The sequence below is a fragment of the Phaenicophaeus curvirostris genome, chromosome 1, assembly GCF_032191515.1.
Source record: "Phaenicophaeus curvirostris isolate KB17595 chromosome 1, BPBGC_Pcur_1.0, whole genome shotgun sequence".
Lineage (NCBI taxonomy): Eukaryota > Metazoa > Chordata > Aves > Cuculiformes > Cuculidae > Phaenicophaeus > Phaenicophaeus curvirostris.
Window position 1 is genome coordinate 159,467,611 of NC_091392.1, and position 16,315 is coordinate 159,483,925.

The 16,315-nt window shown below is 38.3% G+C and overlaps 1 protein-coding gene across 6 annotated transcripts in view; it reads right to left on the reverse strand.

The window, feature by feature from the left end:
* Positions 1–638: 638 nt before the first annotated feature.
* Positions 639–16,315, reverse strand: part of FGF14 (fibroblast growth factor 14) — a 392,265-nt gene continuing 376,588 nt past the window's right edge. For all 6 annotated transcript variants that reach the window (XM_069879259.1, XM_069879247.1, XM_069879281.1 and 3 more), the window contains 2 exons: positions 5,233–5,431; positions 639–2,641 (listed from right to left, as the gene is read on the reverse strand). In XM_069879259.1, the coding sequence (XP_069735360.1) occupies positions 2,502–2,641; positions 5,233–5,431 (339 nt within the window). In that variant the 3' untranslated portion in view covers positions 639–2,501. The remainder of the gene's footprint in view (positions 2,642–5,232; positions 5,432–16,315) is intronic.

Below are 16,315 nucleotides of genomic sequence, written 5' to 3' on the forward strand. Positions count from 1 at the left end.
AAGTAAAAAGATGGCTGGATGAGGCATGAACACATTTATTTCCTCCTCATGAACTCTCTTGTAATTCTTACTCAAAATATTGTGAAGTTCTCCTGTTACAACTGTAGGAAAGCCTAGCGCCTCCTCTGGGACCCAGCAGATGACATAAAATCAAGGTTGCTGCTCCCATGGGTCCTCCAGATGCAAAGCAAGCCCCCAGTTCACCATGGGAGTTGCTTTGGTTTTTGTTTTCTCAGGGATAGTGCATAAATCCCATTGGACCAGATGGGATAAGAAGGATGCACCAAAGTTTTTAATAAAGGGTTGATTTTCCCATGCGCACATATTTAGTGCTAGCAGGCAAGGGCACAGTCTGAGTCAAAGTTTCTTTGCATTTGTATCACAGTATTAGAGTAGGTTTGTAATTTTTTCTTCTCTACAGGTATAGTGGGCTTCACACTTAACTCATTTCCTCCCTAGAAAGACCCAACAGCAAGTGTTGACTTGCTGTTCTCGCATTATGTATTTAAACAAGAAAGTCTGGCCACAAAAAAAAAAAAAAAAAAGGTTTATCTAGAATTTAGCAGCTTTACAGTAGCCTCCTTGAAAAGTGCACTAAATGTTCCTTTATAAAAACAGACCTAGCATGAAAATTTTATTCAGACTGAATCAGTTGTTCAGCTGAGCAGACAGAGAGTTTGAAGTAACTAGCAGTCTCTGTTAGCGAGTTCAGCAAAAAGACGTGATAAAACAAATGGCCAAAAATACAATGCTAAAAAAAAGGAATGGATTATTTTCTTTTATTTTCTTTAAATATGAAGGTTACAGCAAGAGGCCAAGAGACCACTGCCACACAGCTTTCCAGACTGAGGTACAGTTTGGTCCTTGTTGCCCTTTCAGAGAAAAAAATACTTTCTTAAGCATACAGATAGTACCCTTATTTTTAGTTTTCTTAAAGTCTGTGACTAAGTGTACAACACTTCAGTGGCATCTCTGTGGCGTTCTCTAAATCTCCTCCCACCCTCCACCATTGCTTTCATCGTTCACAAGTGACAAACTCAAAGTGTTGATAGTGTTTCTGGTAATATGATCCAAGGTTTCAATTTTATAATGTTTCTGATTTCTTCTAGGTTCATGTAGGAGAAAGTACAGTATACAGAGATCAAGGCAAGGCACCTTCAATCTAGCAATTTGGTGGGCATATTATCCTAGGAAGCTGGGTGGAGGTACATACCGGGATATCAGTGAGATACATAGGACCAGATTTCACATGCTTACCTAAAAATAAAAATAAAGTTTCATAATATGTCCAGTTTTAAAACTTTTTTTTAAAATACCAGAAATATTAAACTATAATTTGTAACTACCCTTTGCATTGGTGCTGCAAAAAAGAACACAATAACATCCTTGCCCATGCTTTGCTAAGTAGGTGTGGGATTCAGCCAAAAACAACAATGGCACTGAGTTCAGTTCCTTAAAAACAGGAAAGGATTATATTTGAAACGGATTTAGGTAGCACAATTCTGGTTATTCTTTTTTTTTTTTTTTTTTATCAGTGGTGTTTGTTTTTCAAACAATGAAGATTTAGTAGATGAAAAATGAGCCTTAATTCAGGCCTACAAGGCCTACAAAATTCTTTGGACCCACTTTCCCAAAAATGAGTGGGTCTTGCTCGCTGGGCAAGGCAAATGTTACCATTACCAGTAAGCCTGTGATATGTATAAAACACACACACAAAAAGAAACTGTAGGGGGATGCCAAACACTTGTTTCAGAAAACTTCCTGTTGCTTGTGTTTGACACTCTTCCCTCCACTATAATACCAACCTCAGAAGCACAGTATCTGTTTTTAAAGAGTATTCACATTTAGTCAATATTGTAAGCCAGAGACAACAATCCTATTCTTTATAGATATAATTTGTAATAATAGATTTTTGAAGGCTTCCTGTTTCCCTGATTGCTTTCAAAACTAAGCCACCAGCAACACTTGAGTTTTAGAGAAACACAATCCCTGCAAAAGGTCACAGACAGTGGAGCGAGCAGCCTTATAAAAAAGGGAAGAAGAGAAATCCATAATAGCACAGGTCTACAGCATCTAACTAGAAATTACTTGATTATTTGTGTGCTACAAAATAGAACTTAAACACATGGATTTTGCTGAAACTGGACTCAAAAAGGGATTATGGGCAATCGTCAGCAGGCAAGGTATCAAGTGTACTTGTGAAGTATGTCATTCACATGAAGTGTCACAGTCACAGAAAAGATATTAAAAAGGCATTCCAATATCTGGTAGGGCATTCCATGGTCTGAGTTTAGCTGGTTCATCCAGGTGTCTTCTTGTTGTGGATGGAGCTACATGTTGAGATTTATCCGCTTGGAACAACTCAGTTCAGAGACAGCAACAGGCAAGTCTGTGACTTGCTGCAAGCTGATCCACAGACACTGCAGAGGGGAAGTCTGGCAAGGATAAATCACTCAACTGTACTCGGGACTCAGTAAGTCACAACACCTGTGAGGATCTGGCTATGTTGTCTTACTCTTGTTAACAACTGGTTTGCCGCCATTCATTATTGCAGATGCACTTGTGCTTTTACTTGGAGTTACCCCAGCCTTTGGCACTGTTTCTCCAATATCATGTAAAGATGGTTCTCGATACATGGCAACTGCAGGGAGAAAAGAGAAAAGGAGAGATGTTTTTAAGAATGTATCGCATTTAAGAGCTCATCTCTAATAGATATAATTTTCTACAATAACTGATATTGTAATATAATCCATGTTCCCCTTGCATGCAAGGGAAACTATGTCTATAGACACTTGTTTTGCACAACTGATAGCTTTCCTTCAAACTCCAAATTTCTCACTTCTGTATCTGACTTAAAAATACAGTAGGAAACTGTATTCTTGCTTGTCTAATGGAAACTATACAAGCCTCAGAAGTGGAAAATCTACTGTTCTGTCTTTGCATGAGGCAGACACACAAAAATGTGTGTGTATATATATGTACATACTTAAGTGTGTATATATATATACACAAATAAATATTCTATAAGTTTTTAGAAGTAAAATATGATAAGACAGATGGTGTTTAACAAATGGGATCATACAATACAGTTATCTAGACTTAAGTGTTCTTTTTTAGTCCTACTTTGCAAAACTAGGCCTGGGTCCAGTTCTAAAATATTATTTGTACATCTGTCTCACAAATCTGAGGAATTTGCCCATGTTCTCTTCAGCAGTGTACTGAAGGAATGTCTGGAACAGTGCTGCATAGAGTATGCAAGAGGTGTGGCTTTTTCTCTTCCTCCTTTCCAATAATGCACGCTGTAACCACTGATCTCCACTGAATGTAGAAGTGCAGAAAACTCCATATTGAGCTATTAACTGAATTCTTAGAGGAATGAAAATTTTGCCCCTTGGCTTCAGTCCCTATCTAATCACTTTAAATCCTTGGAGGAAAATACATGTGTTCAATTACACAGTTCCAGCATTAAGCTGCCTTAATGATTAATGTTCTTGGATAATTCAATTTCATTTTCCATGCCACTGAATCAGGTAATATTTCCACTTATACCTAACTATGGTAGCATTTATTTATATCAGAGCAACGTTAAAAGACATGTCGTAGCAGTGAAAGGAATAAACCATCATGTGATGATTTTGGGACTGGCTGTGTGCTGCCATAGAGAGCAAAATCCCTTCATCCCTTGTCTAATTAGAGTAGGAGGCAGCAGTATCAAGGTACTGACCTTGATCTTCAATGGTGTGAAGTTTCATAATAAATATGCAGGGCCCCATAGCATGATTAACTAATCAAATACTTGTTCTAACATTTCCAATAACATAATGTAAATCCTTTTTATGGCTTCAAAAAGTCTGAAATTAAATGTCTTCTCAAGAGTATGTAAGGCTGGTTATCATCTAGGTATTCAGAATGTTCCCCTGTAACCGTGTTTCAGATGTTTTTCTGATTAATTAAAAGACTTCGATGAAATAACACCATGACCTACAAAAATATTAAGTTGAATAGCATGAGATGAACCTATAATGTAAGGAATTATATAGCAGAGCTGTCATATTTAACAATTCTCATGGCCAATGTAAAACAAGTTATTTCTAAGCCAGTCTAAGCTATTTTGATAGAATCTGATCATCCAAATTTTAATGAAAAAGTAACTTATTTCCTAATCTATGTGAATTGATGTTGCTTTTAAAAATACACCGACTTTCATTCCCTAAATTCATACAGTTTAATATAAAGGGTTTGTGCTATAAAGTGTCAATATTGTTGAGAAATAATGAAAATGCTGTAAGCCTTTTCAAGACACGGGAAGCACAAAGGCATCAACCTGAATTCAAATACAAAGTTAAAACATGGGATCATTCAGATTCTTTCCTTATGATGAAACTGTAAAAATTTTAACAAACTCATTATTTAATCAAAAAATTTAAGTTCAAATGTTAAAAGAAATAAGACTGCTAACTACAGCTTTACTCAGGTATGGGTTTCAGATGTTATGTAATGAGATCATTTTCGGAATGACTGAGGCTATGTGTAGCAATAATACCAGTGAAATTTGGAGTTTCAACAGGACAAGAAGCAAAATGAATCACAGGTTTATAAAGGCCTGCAGAATGCATAGGATAATCCAAAATTTCCAAGATATAAATGAATGTATTTTTCAGAGAAAGTGTGATCTCATTTAAATATGTAAGGCTAATATGACTTTTGTTTGCTCCTATCTTGGATAAAAGGCCAGCTAACACAAGTTATGTGCATTACGTCAACTCGCTAAGTAATACAGTATGATTTGTTTTACAGAGACCTTTGTGTTTTGTCTTAGAAAGCTTTTACTTTGAAATGCTGACACTTCATCCATTCCCTTTATAACTTCCAATTATCCTACAATATCCATTATTTCATTCTGCTTAATGAAAGGACTATTTTCTCACTGCAAGAATCATAATGTCTTTTGTCCCGACCAAGACAATATTTTAAAAACAGTGTGATGCAATTCCACAAAAGATTTATTTTCTTTCAAAATGACCTCTTAATCCCTAGAATTTTTTTTTTTACATATGCCCTTTCTAGCATCACTATGCTGAAGCTAAAAATTGCATCATGAATCCTGGGGACTGTCATTTGGAATGGCCCCTGTGCGGGGCATGCACATACACAAAAGGTATTTTAGAAACCATTTCCTCTTCTTCTTGTGAGATTTATAAGAAGATCTGCCAGTGACATCCTGAACCTCACCTTCCAATGGCTTGGGTAGAAAATGAGCTGCTGGTTTTGTTTTCTTCACTCTGTTCCCTTTCATGACCTGCCCTTCTTTGTTCAGCCCCAAGAACCAGGCCCTCCCCGACTCCTGTTGTCTGTAGAGCATGGATGAGTAGATTACATAATAATTTTCAAAAACAGACTCCTTGAATTTGCACTCTGGTGTAAAAAGTTCCTGTGGGAGGAAAAGTAAATGTTAAACGATATCTCTAAAGAGCAGCTTCTGTTTTGTTAACTTACAGATACCTCTTGAAAACTTTAACATATGACTTATTATAAGCTTCTGCTTTCAGATCAGGATATCTGTCTTCCTCTAGAAGACCTCCAGATGAAGTTATTTCACTTCCCATGGATGCCTCTTTTTTTCTTAGCTGTGCAACAGGGGCAGTATATTTTCAAAGTACAGAGGAAGCAACATGGGCATAAACCCAATATTTTAATACAGGCATACATTTTATTGCGCTCATTTTTTTAACAGGACAGTCTATGCAGAACTAGCATTAATGAGAAAACAGTTGTTCCATTTTAATACAGCAAATGTGACAAAGTCCCCCTATTGTTTATAACTAATGTTTGATGCTTAAAAATTGTTGCTGCCAACATATTAAAATATATATAATTTCCTGGGGTACACAGACCCTTAAACATCTCATGAAAACACTGGTTTGAAGTACAAATGTTCATACAAAGAAATGTAATTCCTATTGACATCTTTGGTGTTCATCCCAATTCTGGTAATGTTTCCAGAAGTCACATTCAGTAACAGAGTAGTTGGACTAAACTCTTTACTAAGGTTAACCTAAGCACAAACTTCTGGAGCCCAGTAGTCAAATGAAATTATTATTTTTTAATAACACGATTACCAGCAAACAAAATAAGCAGTGTGAACATATATTGAGACATTATTTACCAAAATACTTTGAAAAAAACCCAGCAAGTTAGCAAGTAAATAAATAATTTTTAAAATGTAACAGAAAAAAAAAATATACTGTGTGAATGTGATTTTCAGTCTTTGGACCTCTCTGCTGAAACCAATGGAAGATAGCCCCACCATAAAAAGAGAAGGTAGATCATGGCCTCAAGCTCCGCCAGGGGAGATTTAGGTTGGACATCTGGAAAAAATTCTTTACAGAAAGGGTCATTGGGCACTGGAACAGGCTGCCCAGGGAGGTGGTTGAGTCACCTTCCCTGGAGGTGTTTAAGGCACGGGTGGACGAGGTGCTGAGGGATATGGTTTAGTGTTTGATAGGAACGGTTGGACTCGATGATCCGGTGGGTCTCTTCCAACCTGGTTATTCTGTGTGATTCTGTGTGATATGTTGGAAAGTTGGAGGTGGTTTGCTAAATTTCTATAGCACAAAGTTCTCAGCCCTGAATAATTTTTTTTGCATTTATGTTCCTTCCAATTACCTTTCCCAAGAAGTAAGAATCTGGAAATGTAATACATTTTTACTTCTTCCTTCAGTGTTTTTTTTTTCCCCTATTAATTTTTGCTCCAGGCCTCATGCAGTACTGTGTTAACACTCAGCAGGTAATGTTTTTTCAGGGTCTCTATGCCATCCCCAGCTGCCTATATATTGTAAGGATTTCACAGCTGTTTCTGTCACAGATTTCCATTCTGGAAATCAAAGTCGCTAAAGAGACAGCTCCCCATACCAGAAACCACCTTTCTGAATCTGCACTAAATGTCGCTTAGCACACAACCAAGTACTCCTAATGCTATGGGGTACACAGTATTTGCATTGCCATGGCTTAAGCTGCCACCTGTAAGCAAAGCTGCCTTCATGGATACCAGGCATACTGTTCACTTTCTCAGTTACGAAGCAACCTTTAATCTCAAATAACAAGAATCAGGTTATTTTATCCAGCAACAGACTAAAAGCAGTTACTGCAGCAGGTGGGAAGTAATTTGTGAACCTGCCCTAAAATAGGTCACTTTGTAGGTATGCTTAGTGCTATAGGTCATGCTCATTTATGGAATGCAAAAAACATTCTCTGATGTGTGCAGTGGCCATCTTCTTGCACTATTACTTCTTCTCCACCTATGGACACAGCTGTACTTATATACACATACAGAAATGCAAGTGTAGTCAGTACTAGAGACACCAAAACTAACAACGGGAAATACATTAACTGCACCTTCTCCTTTGCTATGGGGCTTTTTCTGTCTCTGTTCTAAGACTTTAAGACATCTGTTGTTTGTGTTACTCTTCTTTCTCCTCCACTGATTTTAAATCACAGTAGGACTCAAGGAAACTCAAAATAAAACCGCAGAAGGCAGAGTAGCATGCTAAAGGGAATGTCTGTTAAAGCCTAGTACAAGCATTTACATTCGAATCATGTTCCTTGGCTGTTGAAACAGCAGATGCTAATCAGGAAATGCCTACACAACTGTCCTTATTACCTGCTTCACTGCTAGTGCTACCCCCTGTGTTCCCCACTAAGTTATACTTCCTTGTAAAGCTCAATTACTATAAACACTACTTCTTAGCCAGTACTCACCTTTTGCTACAAACAAAAGCTGTTTGTCATTCCATGCTCTTCCATACTAGAGATGGTTGGCTGCCTGTAAATGCTATTTTTGTGTTGTTGCAAACAATATCCACTAGGACACTGAAACAAGATCCCTTCAAGCCATAACCCACATCTCAATTAAACCTGGTTCTTTCCTTTCTCATTTCTTTGGCATGTACAGTAGCATTACTGACAGTACACAGCATATGAAGTTGTAGGTATTTAATTTTCCAAGTCAAAAAAATGGATGCTGTCAACACAATTACATGACTGCTCCTGGATGCAGACTGATAGACTAGAAACTGTCATCATTACTATTTCTTAGGATTAAAAAACATAGTAATAATCTGCTGTTTTTCTTTTTTTGGCATATGGGGAGAAGCCAAACCTGAATACTGTACTCTGCCCAAAAGTAATGCAGCTATCCTACTCTAGATAGAAGAGGATAGAGTAGTGTAGCAGCTTTGAATAGCTGTGTCATCTGCCTCATATAAACTCTCAGTCCAAAAGTCATTTAAATATATATTACATTTAAGCAGGCTTATAGTTCAGCTGATGTGGAGAGTATGAATGAATGACAATTAGGCACCTCACAATGACTATGCTGAACTGCAACCACCAATTCCTCTGAGGAAAGAAATACCTGAAAAGAGACTATAGAAATGGGCACCTTCCCTGGGGCTCAGGTGGAAACCGAGGTAAGAGTGACATCTAAAGCTTTGTCTCAGACACTATCTCAGCTGGTTGAAAAGCTGTAAGCACCTATATTTTCTCCAGTAAAGCTGGCGTGACACCTAAAATGCTGTTTCGGCATGTACCTTGGCCAAATCTAGATCTGTATATCTAAGGCTCAACCCAGTAAGAACTCTTAGAAAATGACTAATGTGCTAACAGCACCAACTATAAAAAAACTTATTCACAGCTGACCTTATTCAAAATCATTGCTGGAAGGAAAGGCAGTACTATGGCTTTTTGTAACAGAAATTCAATGGTGAGGGCACTTCCCTGAGCCACTTGTCTATCTCTACCCAACTTGAAGGAATCTAAATCTGCATCTAGCTGACATGAATCATTTAGGTCTTCTCTGCAAGAATGAATTTTCTGGGGGTTTGATCCCAGGACAGTCTTTACATTTTGTACCAGGAAGTGAACGAATAAATTGCAAAACCAGACATGACTTGCAGAGAAGAACTTGTGCTCAGTATTCCTCTTCCAAGGTCAGTGCCCAGACTTAACCCATAGTCTTATATAAAAGGTGGTTTTCTCCTGTCAAAGAAACATTTGAAAAATAAAGTATATACCAGCTGCCAATTTCCAGAACCCCAGGAGTGGGCTTTGGCTGTAAACTGCAATCTGATCAGCTTCCTGCGTCCTGGAGAAGTGAAGGATTTATTAAATTGTATCTCGCTGAGAAGAATTTTCACTTGGATATTTTTGCCAGCTTCCCATCCAGCTTTTGCTTGATTTGAGTCCTATTTGGAGATATTTTAATTCTCCCTGTTGCTGTAGCATTTGTAAGTATCACAACACACAGGCTGTGGATTCAACCACTTGGAATAAGAAAGATCTGTCATTGAGGAATTCTTGGTTTTGGGTTCTCTGCCAGTGTTACCAAAACTCAGCATTGTAGTATTCCGTCATAATAGTGGAGCCTTAGCTCACGTAGTCATGTGGTGGAATCTATTTTCATTTAAGAACAGAACACAAAGTAAAGAATAAAGAACCACTATCCACCTCTCAAACTTCGTAGCGAAATGAATGAAAGCATTCAACTTACCTGTGTGGTCAATATGGAGATGGAAGGATTGTTGGAAAGCAACTCAGATGACAACTAAGATGAATTCCCTACCAAGTAATGTATTTCTGTCAAACAGAAGCTTAAGTCTGACGTGATTTATGGTTGGACTTTATGATCTTAAAGGTCTTTTTCAACCTAAATGATTCTATGATTCTAAATGATTCTATGACGAAGCTAGGCCTCCATGCCAATAAATAATATGGCACACTAGGAAAAGGTTATAGTTCAAAATCAAAGTACAGCAAATGTTACTGTCCTGCAAGTCACAGTAAATGAAAATATTCAAATGCTTTACAGCATAACTTCCAGTTGCTAAGCTTTCACAACTTAGTCTGTTCAATTTAGCTAGCTTTAATGAAGTTGCACGTATCCACTTGTAGCCATGGTCATTCACTTAAAATAGGTCCCATAAAACATAAAGATCTTTTACTTCAGCTCTCAGAAAGAAGAAATAATTACACAGCTATGGACAAAAGACCTATTCTGTGAACCACAGAGCTGCATATTAAAACTAGCATGACAACACAGCTAGCCACATAGACTTTAGATATTATTTAAAGATTACATGAACATCTGCAATTTTAAACTATACTTCTGTTCAGTAAGTCAATGAAGAATGGACTGTTGGGGCTGAACAAAGAGTGATAAGGGACATGTGATAAGGGACAGTGTAAGACCACATGTCTACCACGGCCATCTAAAAAGGCAGAGCCAAGGACAGGGGCTCCTATAAAAGTTGCCTACCTACTCCTGATCCTTCAAGCCTCTATAAATTTGCTTTTTATTCTGAAATATAGGAAAGAAGAGTATTCTAGTTCCAGCTCACAGAAGTGATATAGCTAGTAGTCAACCTCTTGAACTGTAGCCAGCAGCAAGTAAGGAGGCAGTGGATTCCCCTGGGGATGGGCACAACAGGACTCATTCCTCACAGTAGGCAGCAAAAACACAGCTGCAGGCTGAACTAGCTGCGCCTTCTCCTTGGTGCCAGGCAGAAAACACAACCACAAGAGAAACTCAGAGATTGCCAGGCGAGGAACAGGCAGTCTAAGCAAGCACTGAGAAAAACCTCAACCCAATACTATTCATTATTAGTACTTAGAAGTCTAGGTCACGGAAAAGGAGCTCAGTGCTTTGGAAGAAGAGACCAAGTGGAGTCTGCCTGATGTGGATATCTTTCAATCCAAATGGCAATTGATACAGGAAAAAAAAAGCCCCCAGACATCGAAGCAATAGTAGCAGCATGCTAGTAGCTGGTTATCCAACTTTATTGGCAGGAATGTTGACAAAAGATTTTTCAAGGAGAGACTGGAGAAAGGACAACACTAATTCTGTAGAAGTTTATAGCAAACTTCTGCAGAGTGAAAGAAAGAGCACAGAATCAACACAAAGGTATTTGGGGGGTTAGAGGCTAGCGACACTGGAATCAAAAGAAGGAAATAACATTTTAATAGTGGATAGAAAGGTTGGAAATGACTCATGAAGAATGGCCTTAAAATTGATAAGAAGGAGTGTATGTTTAATGAGTAGAAGTCACTCAAGAGAGAAGGGAAATACAGTTATAAAAACAAAGCTGGGAAATGGAAGTCTGCATGGCAGACTTCTGAATTGAGATGGTAGGGGTAGCACTGTATTTCTCAATGCAGGAGGGGATGATGCTGGAGTAATCAAGGTGTGAAATGATGAGATACCAGAAAATAGCTGCAGTGCTGTAGAAGGGCAATAGGCCCTATCACAGATGTATTTATGCAACAAGACCTGTAAAATCTGAAGGCTTCACCTGTACATAAGTACTAGAAAACACCTAAATATTTCCCCAGCTTCCTGCAAGTTGCTTTAGGTGAGTTTGATTACCTTCTTACAGTATACTCTTTTTTGACAAATGCTGGTGTAAGAGAATAAAAAAAGAGTTACTCAAGATTCCCGATCCATACCACCAAACTTTCCTAACTCTTAAGCTGGACAAAAAATGTTGTTCAAGAGTTCATATTCAAATGGCAGAAAACCCAGCAACACGTGATTAGATACTCTATGGATTAAAGAGAAATTGCTAATACATCCCCAGTATGTTCAGAAGATGTTTAGCTGATCTGGGCCTAACCCACCCCTAATAAAACCAAAATTTTTAAACATTAAATAACAATAGACAAAGTTGGCAGAATTTTCTACATGCAAACTGGCCAAGTAAGATAGTGAGGAACAGGAAGCTTTAGCTGTCGTACTACAAACTTGCAGTGACCTTACTAACAAAGCTTCAAAATCAAAAACAGTAATAGCTGAGCCTGCCAATGCTATGATTCTCTGTGAAAGCAGCAAATGCTCAGAAGTCCATTCAAATCCTTCCCAAAGTCTTCTGACAAAAAATTTCCTTAATAGTCTACAACAGTCAGAGAAAGCCATTATTGACTCCTCAGAGCTAGAGTCTGTTCTCTGGAAGATATCTAAACACATCTAATTTAAAAACTATATTTTTTTTTTTAAATAGGACTTGATACCATGCAGGTAAAAACCAGTTATGATTCTTGCTGATTGAAGAATCATTGAGAGTATAGTAAGGATATCAGCGTATAAAAGCAAAACTTTTAGCTACAGTTCCTATCTCATTTTTTCTTTTTAAAAGATCCAAAGATGTGAATATTACTGCTTGTAAAGAAGGGAAACACAACTTCTGAATAAATGCAGGCAAAAGTAAATGTAAATCAATGTTCTTTCAAATATTAGCACTTAACCAGGATTGTAATTAGCAGTGATACAATGCAAAATATTAATAATGTAGCAAGATTTTTATTCACGTACATTCATAAGCACCTAAAATAGGGTCATGAATAAAAGCCACATGGCATATATAAAGACAATCTAACAAAAAATAGCTTGGACAGATTTCTGTGTCTCTAAGACAGTATTGATCACAGCCTGAATTTGGCTTCATTTTCTATCCAGATTGAAACAGAATGTAAACCAGTTTGGATTACAAAAAATTCCTTGTTTCATAACAGAAAGGTTGCTTTACTAACAACTAGTAGCTACGGTCATATTAGACTATAATTAATTAAAGGCAAATAACATTTTGTGTGGAAGCCAGTGCACATACTGATCGCTTCTATAAACTTACCATTTGCAAGACTAAAAAATTATGTCAGATAAAAGCATATTTTAAATCATAATTTCAAGGATGATCCCAAATTACTACTTAAATGCACTTGCCAGGAGAAGTTAATGTACCTCCCCGTCCACATCAAAGTTAGTATTTTATCACAAGCAGTACTTAGGTATTTATGTTCTTTTGATGAATACCTACAAGTCAGAGTCATCAACTCAGTGGGACATGGCTGAAATAGAACAAAATTTCCTTGATATAAGCATTTCTGATATAAGTTATTTAAGGGTATACAGTTTGACTCTAAAAGTGAACTAACGTTTTTGAAAGGAAGCCCCTCATGCAGATCTGAACCATGACTCTCACACTAGGAATGTCTGAATCAAGGCTGTTTAAATTCAAAAACATGTGAAAGAAGGTTTGGGGGAGCAACTTGGAATACATTACATACATTACATACATTACATACATTACATACATTACATACATTACATACATTACATACATTACATCTGGCCTGGACAGGCGCACACTCTCCTGGGTGGAAAACTGGTTGGAAGGCCGGGCCCAGAGAGTGGTGGGAAATGGTGTGAAATCCAGCTGGAGGCCAGTGACAAGTGGGGTTCCCCAGGGCTCAGTGCTGGGTCCAGCCCTGTTCAATGTCTTTATCAATGACCTGGATGAAGGCATCGAGTGCACCCTTAGCAAGTTTGCAGACAACACTAAGCTGGGTGGAAGTGTCGATCTGCTGGAGGGTCGGGAGGCTCTGCAAAGGGATCTGAACAGGCTGGACCGCTGGGCAGAGTCCAATGGCATGAGGTTTAACAAGGCCAAATGCCGGGTCCTGCACTTGGGGCACAACAACCCTATGCAGTGCTACAGACTGGGAGAAGTCTGTCTAGAAAGCTGCCTGGAGGAGAGGGACCTGGGGGTGTTGGTTGACAGCGACTGAATATGAGCCAGCAGTGTGCCCAGGTGGCCAAGAAGGCCAATGGCATCTTGGCTTGTATCAGAAACGGCGTGACCAGCAGATCCAGGGAGGTTATTCTCCCTCTGGACTTGGCACTGGTGAGACTGCTCCTTGAATACTGTGTTCAGTTCTGGGCCCCTCACCACAAGAAGGATGTTGAGGCTCTGGAGCGAGTCCAGAGAAGAGCAACAAAGCTGGTGAGGGGGCTGGAGAACAAGTCTTACAAGGAATGGCTGAGAGGGCTGGGGTTGTTTAGCCTGGAGAAGAGGAGGCTGAGGGGAGGCCTCATTGCTCTCTATAACTACCTAAAAGGAGGTTGTAGAGAGGAGGGAGCTGGCCTCTTCTCCCAAGTGACAGGGCACAGGACAAGAGCAAATGGCCTCAAGCTCCACCAGGGGAGATTTAGGTTGGACATCTGGAAAAAATTCTTCACAGAAAGGGTCCCTGGGCACTGGAACAGGCTGCCCAGGGAGGTGGTTGAGTCACCTTCCCTGGAGATGTTTAAGGCACGGGTGGACGAGGTGCTGAGGGGCATGGTTTAGTGTTTGATAGGAATGGTTGGACTCGATGATCCGGTGGGTCTCTTCCAACCTGGTTATTCTATGATTCTATGATTACTAATTTTAAAAACTGTCTGTATGGCATTTACGTGCCAAAACAAGAACACTTCAACAAAAGTTCAAAAGACCACCTAGAAACCTGTGGCGTCAATGAATAAAAGAAGGAAAATCAATTTTATAAATATTAGTGATAAACCAGATTTGTAACTATGGGTTTAGAATGGTCTGCAGTCCCCAACAGCCATCGCATTTTACAGTGTGTGGTGAAATATAATACCTTCCTTTAATCCCAAAGACCTATAAAGGAGGGTGGGGTTATTTTTCTGTTTCAGTCCAGCTTTGAACTTTAACACAGAAATATGTATTTACTTGCTTGAGTACTTCCCTGGCTTTAAATGAAATGCAGCCAGAATCCTTGTAGAGGTGAAATGAGGTACTTTTTCTCCAAGAACACAATCTCCACCCCACTGAATCCTTAGAATCTAGCTTCCCTTAAGATTTAAATTTGCACTAAAAATCTGCTTTAACACTTCAGTTTGAACACTGACTATAACTCCTTGCTATATCAACACAGAAAGACATCTTTCATCTACTGTGTACGATTTGTGATTAAAAAAAATCCAGTATTGGTAAGAAAAACACATAACCCAAGACATGACTAGGAGAAATCATGTACCTATTTTCTTCTGCTACTGTTATGGGATGTTTTGGAGAAGAATGCGAGGAAACCAGCCTATCTTTCCTGGTCAGTCCTACTCAGAACAACCATATTCCTCAGCTTGTAACAACACCAGCTTCTCAGCTAGAAAAGGTCAGTGCCAAGGGAAAAATGGGGCAGTATTAAATTAAGAGACTGAGAGGAAGGTTTTAAAACATAGCTTTAGAAACAAATCTCAAAGGACTGGGGGAGAAATTCTCATCCAGTTGTCCATTAATCCACCATTCCATCCCTGGATGAATAATGCAGGAGAAATATAGAGTACTCTCAGATATAGACTGAACCTTTCCAAAAGACAGTCAAATTTTCACCTACAATTTTATCTTGACACTTGTAGTCATTACTGTAGACAACCTTCTGTAATCAAAATGGCTCAAATAATACAAACTATTATGAAAAGAAGCGAAATAGTTATTGAAATGACCGAGTAGCTGAAAAGAACCAAGAAAGATGACTTTTTCTTACCATTTATCACTAACAATATCTCTGCTCCTCTGCAATACACTGAAATGCTTGGTAAAGAAAATAGATTCCAGTTTTTGCCACTGCATGACCGATATATTAGAATTAATTAGCTACTATTGTCCAATGTGAGATGGTATATTTTCATATATGTGGTGGTGTTACACAGTATTTGCAGACTTCCTTGAGTATGGTAGTATGATGTGTTTGTAACTGTCTACAAATGCAAAAGTAAACAAAAATACATGCAAATTCAGAGGTATTTTGAAAGGTATGCTTTAGACTCTTTCAGTTCTACATGTTCCTTCCAAAAGATGTGTGAATTTACGAAAGTTTTAAATGGGTGTCATTTACAAGCTGAGAGGCTAGAAAAAGTTGCAAGAACACTCAAGTTATAAAAGAAGTGGCCTACTTTAGTGTACTCTTTTTTATTTCTTTTTTTCTCTACAGTGGTGAGCTTGTTTTTCCACTTACAGCCTTCTATGACCTCCCAGTGCAGAAATTATGCAGCCTAAAGAATCAACTGTTATAAAAGACAGGGTCTGGAATGAATAAAAGTCAAGTAGAGTAGGTAAATTATATGAACTTCTTGCTAATGTCTCTGTCATTCTTTTGCTGTTTTATGCTGGGTATTCATAAGAACGTGAGAAGAACCTCAGTCTGAGGAGACAAATGCAATCGATTCTATGATAAAATGCATTAGTTAAGTCTTCTCTTTGTTTCAGGAGTCAAATAATCTGTAGTTGACCACTGAAGGCTAGGAAGCAAATAGAATGAAGACCACTTTCAGATATTTGTTACTAAACTCTTATTATACAGGAAATACATATTTTTGGAGAAAAACAACATCTTCTGGTCTAGCTTTGGCTTTCATTCATAGAAGCACTGTTCTAAATATTCAATGGGTTTTCCCCATTTCCTCCCAATGCAGCTTTTACATACA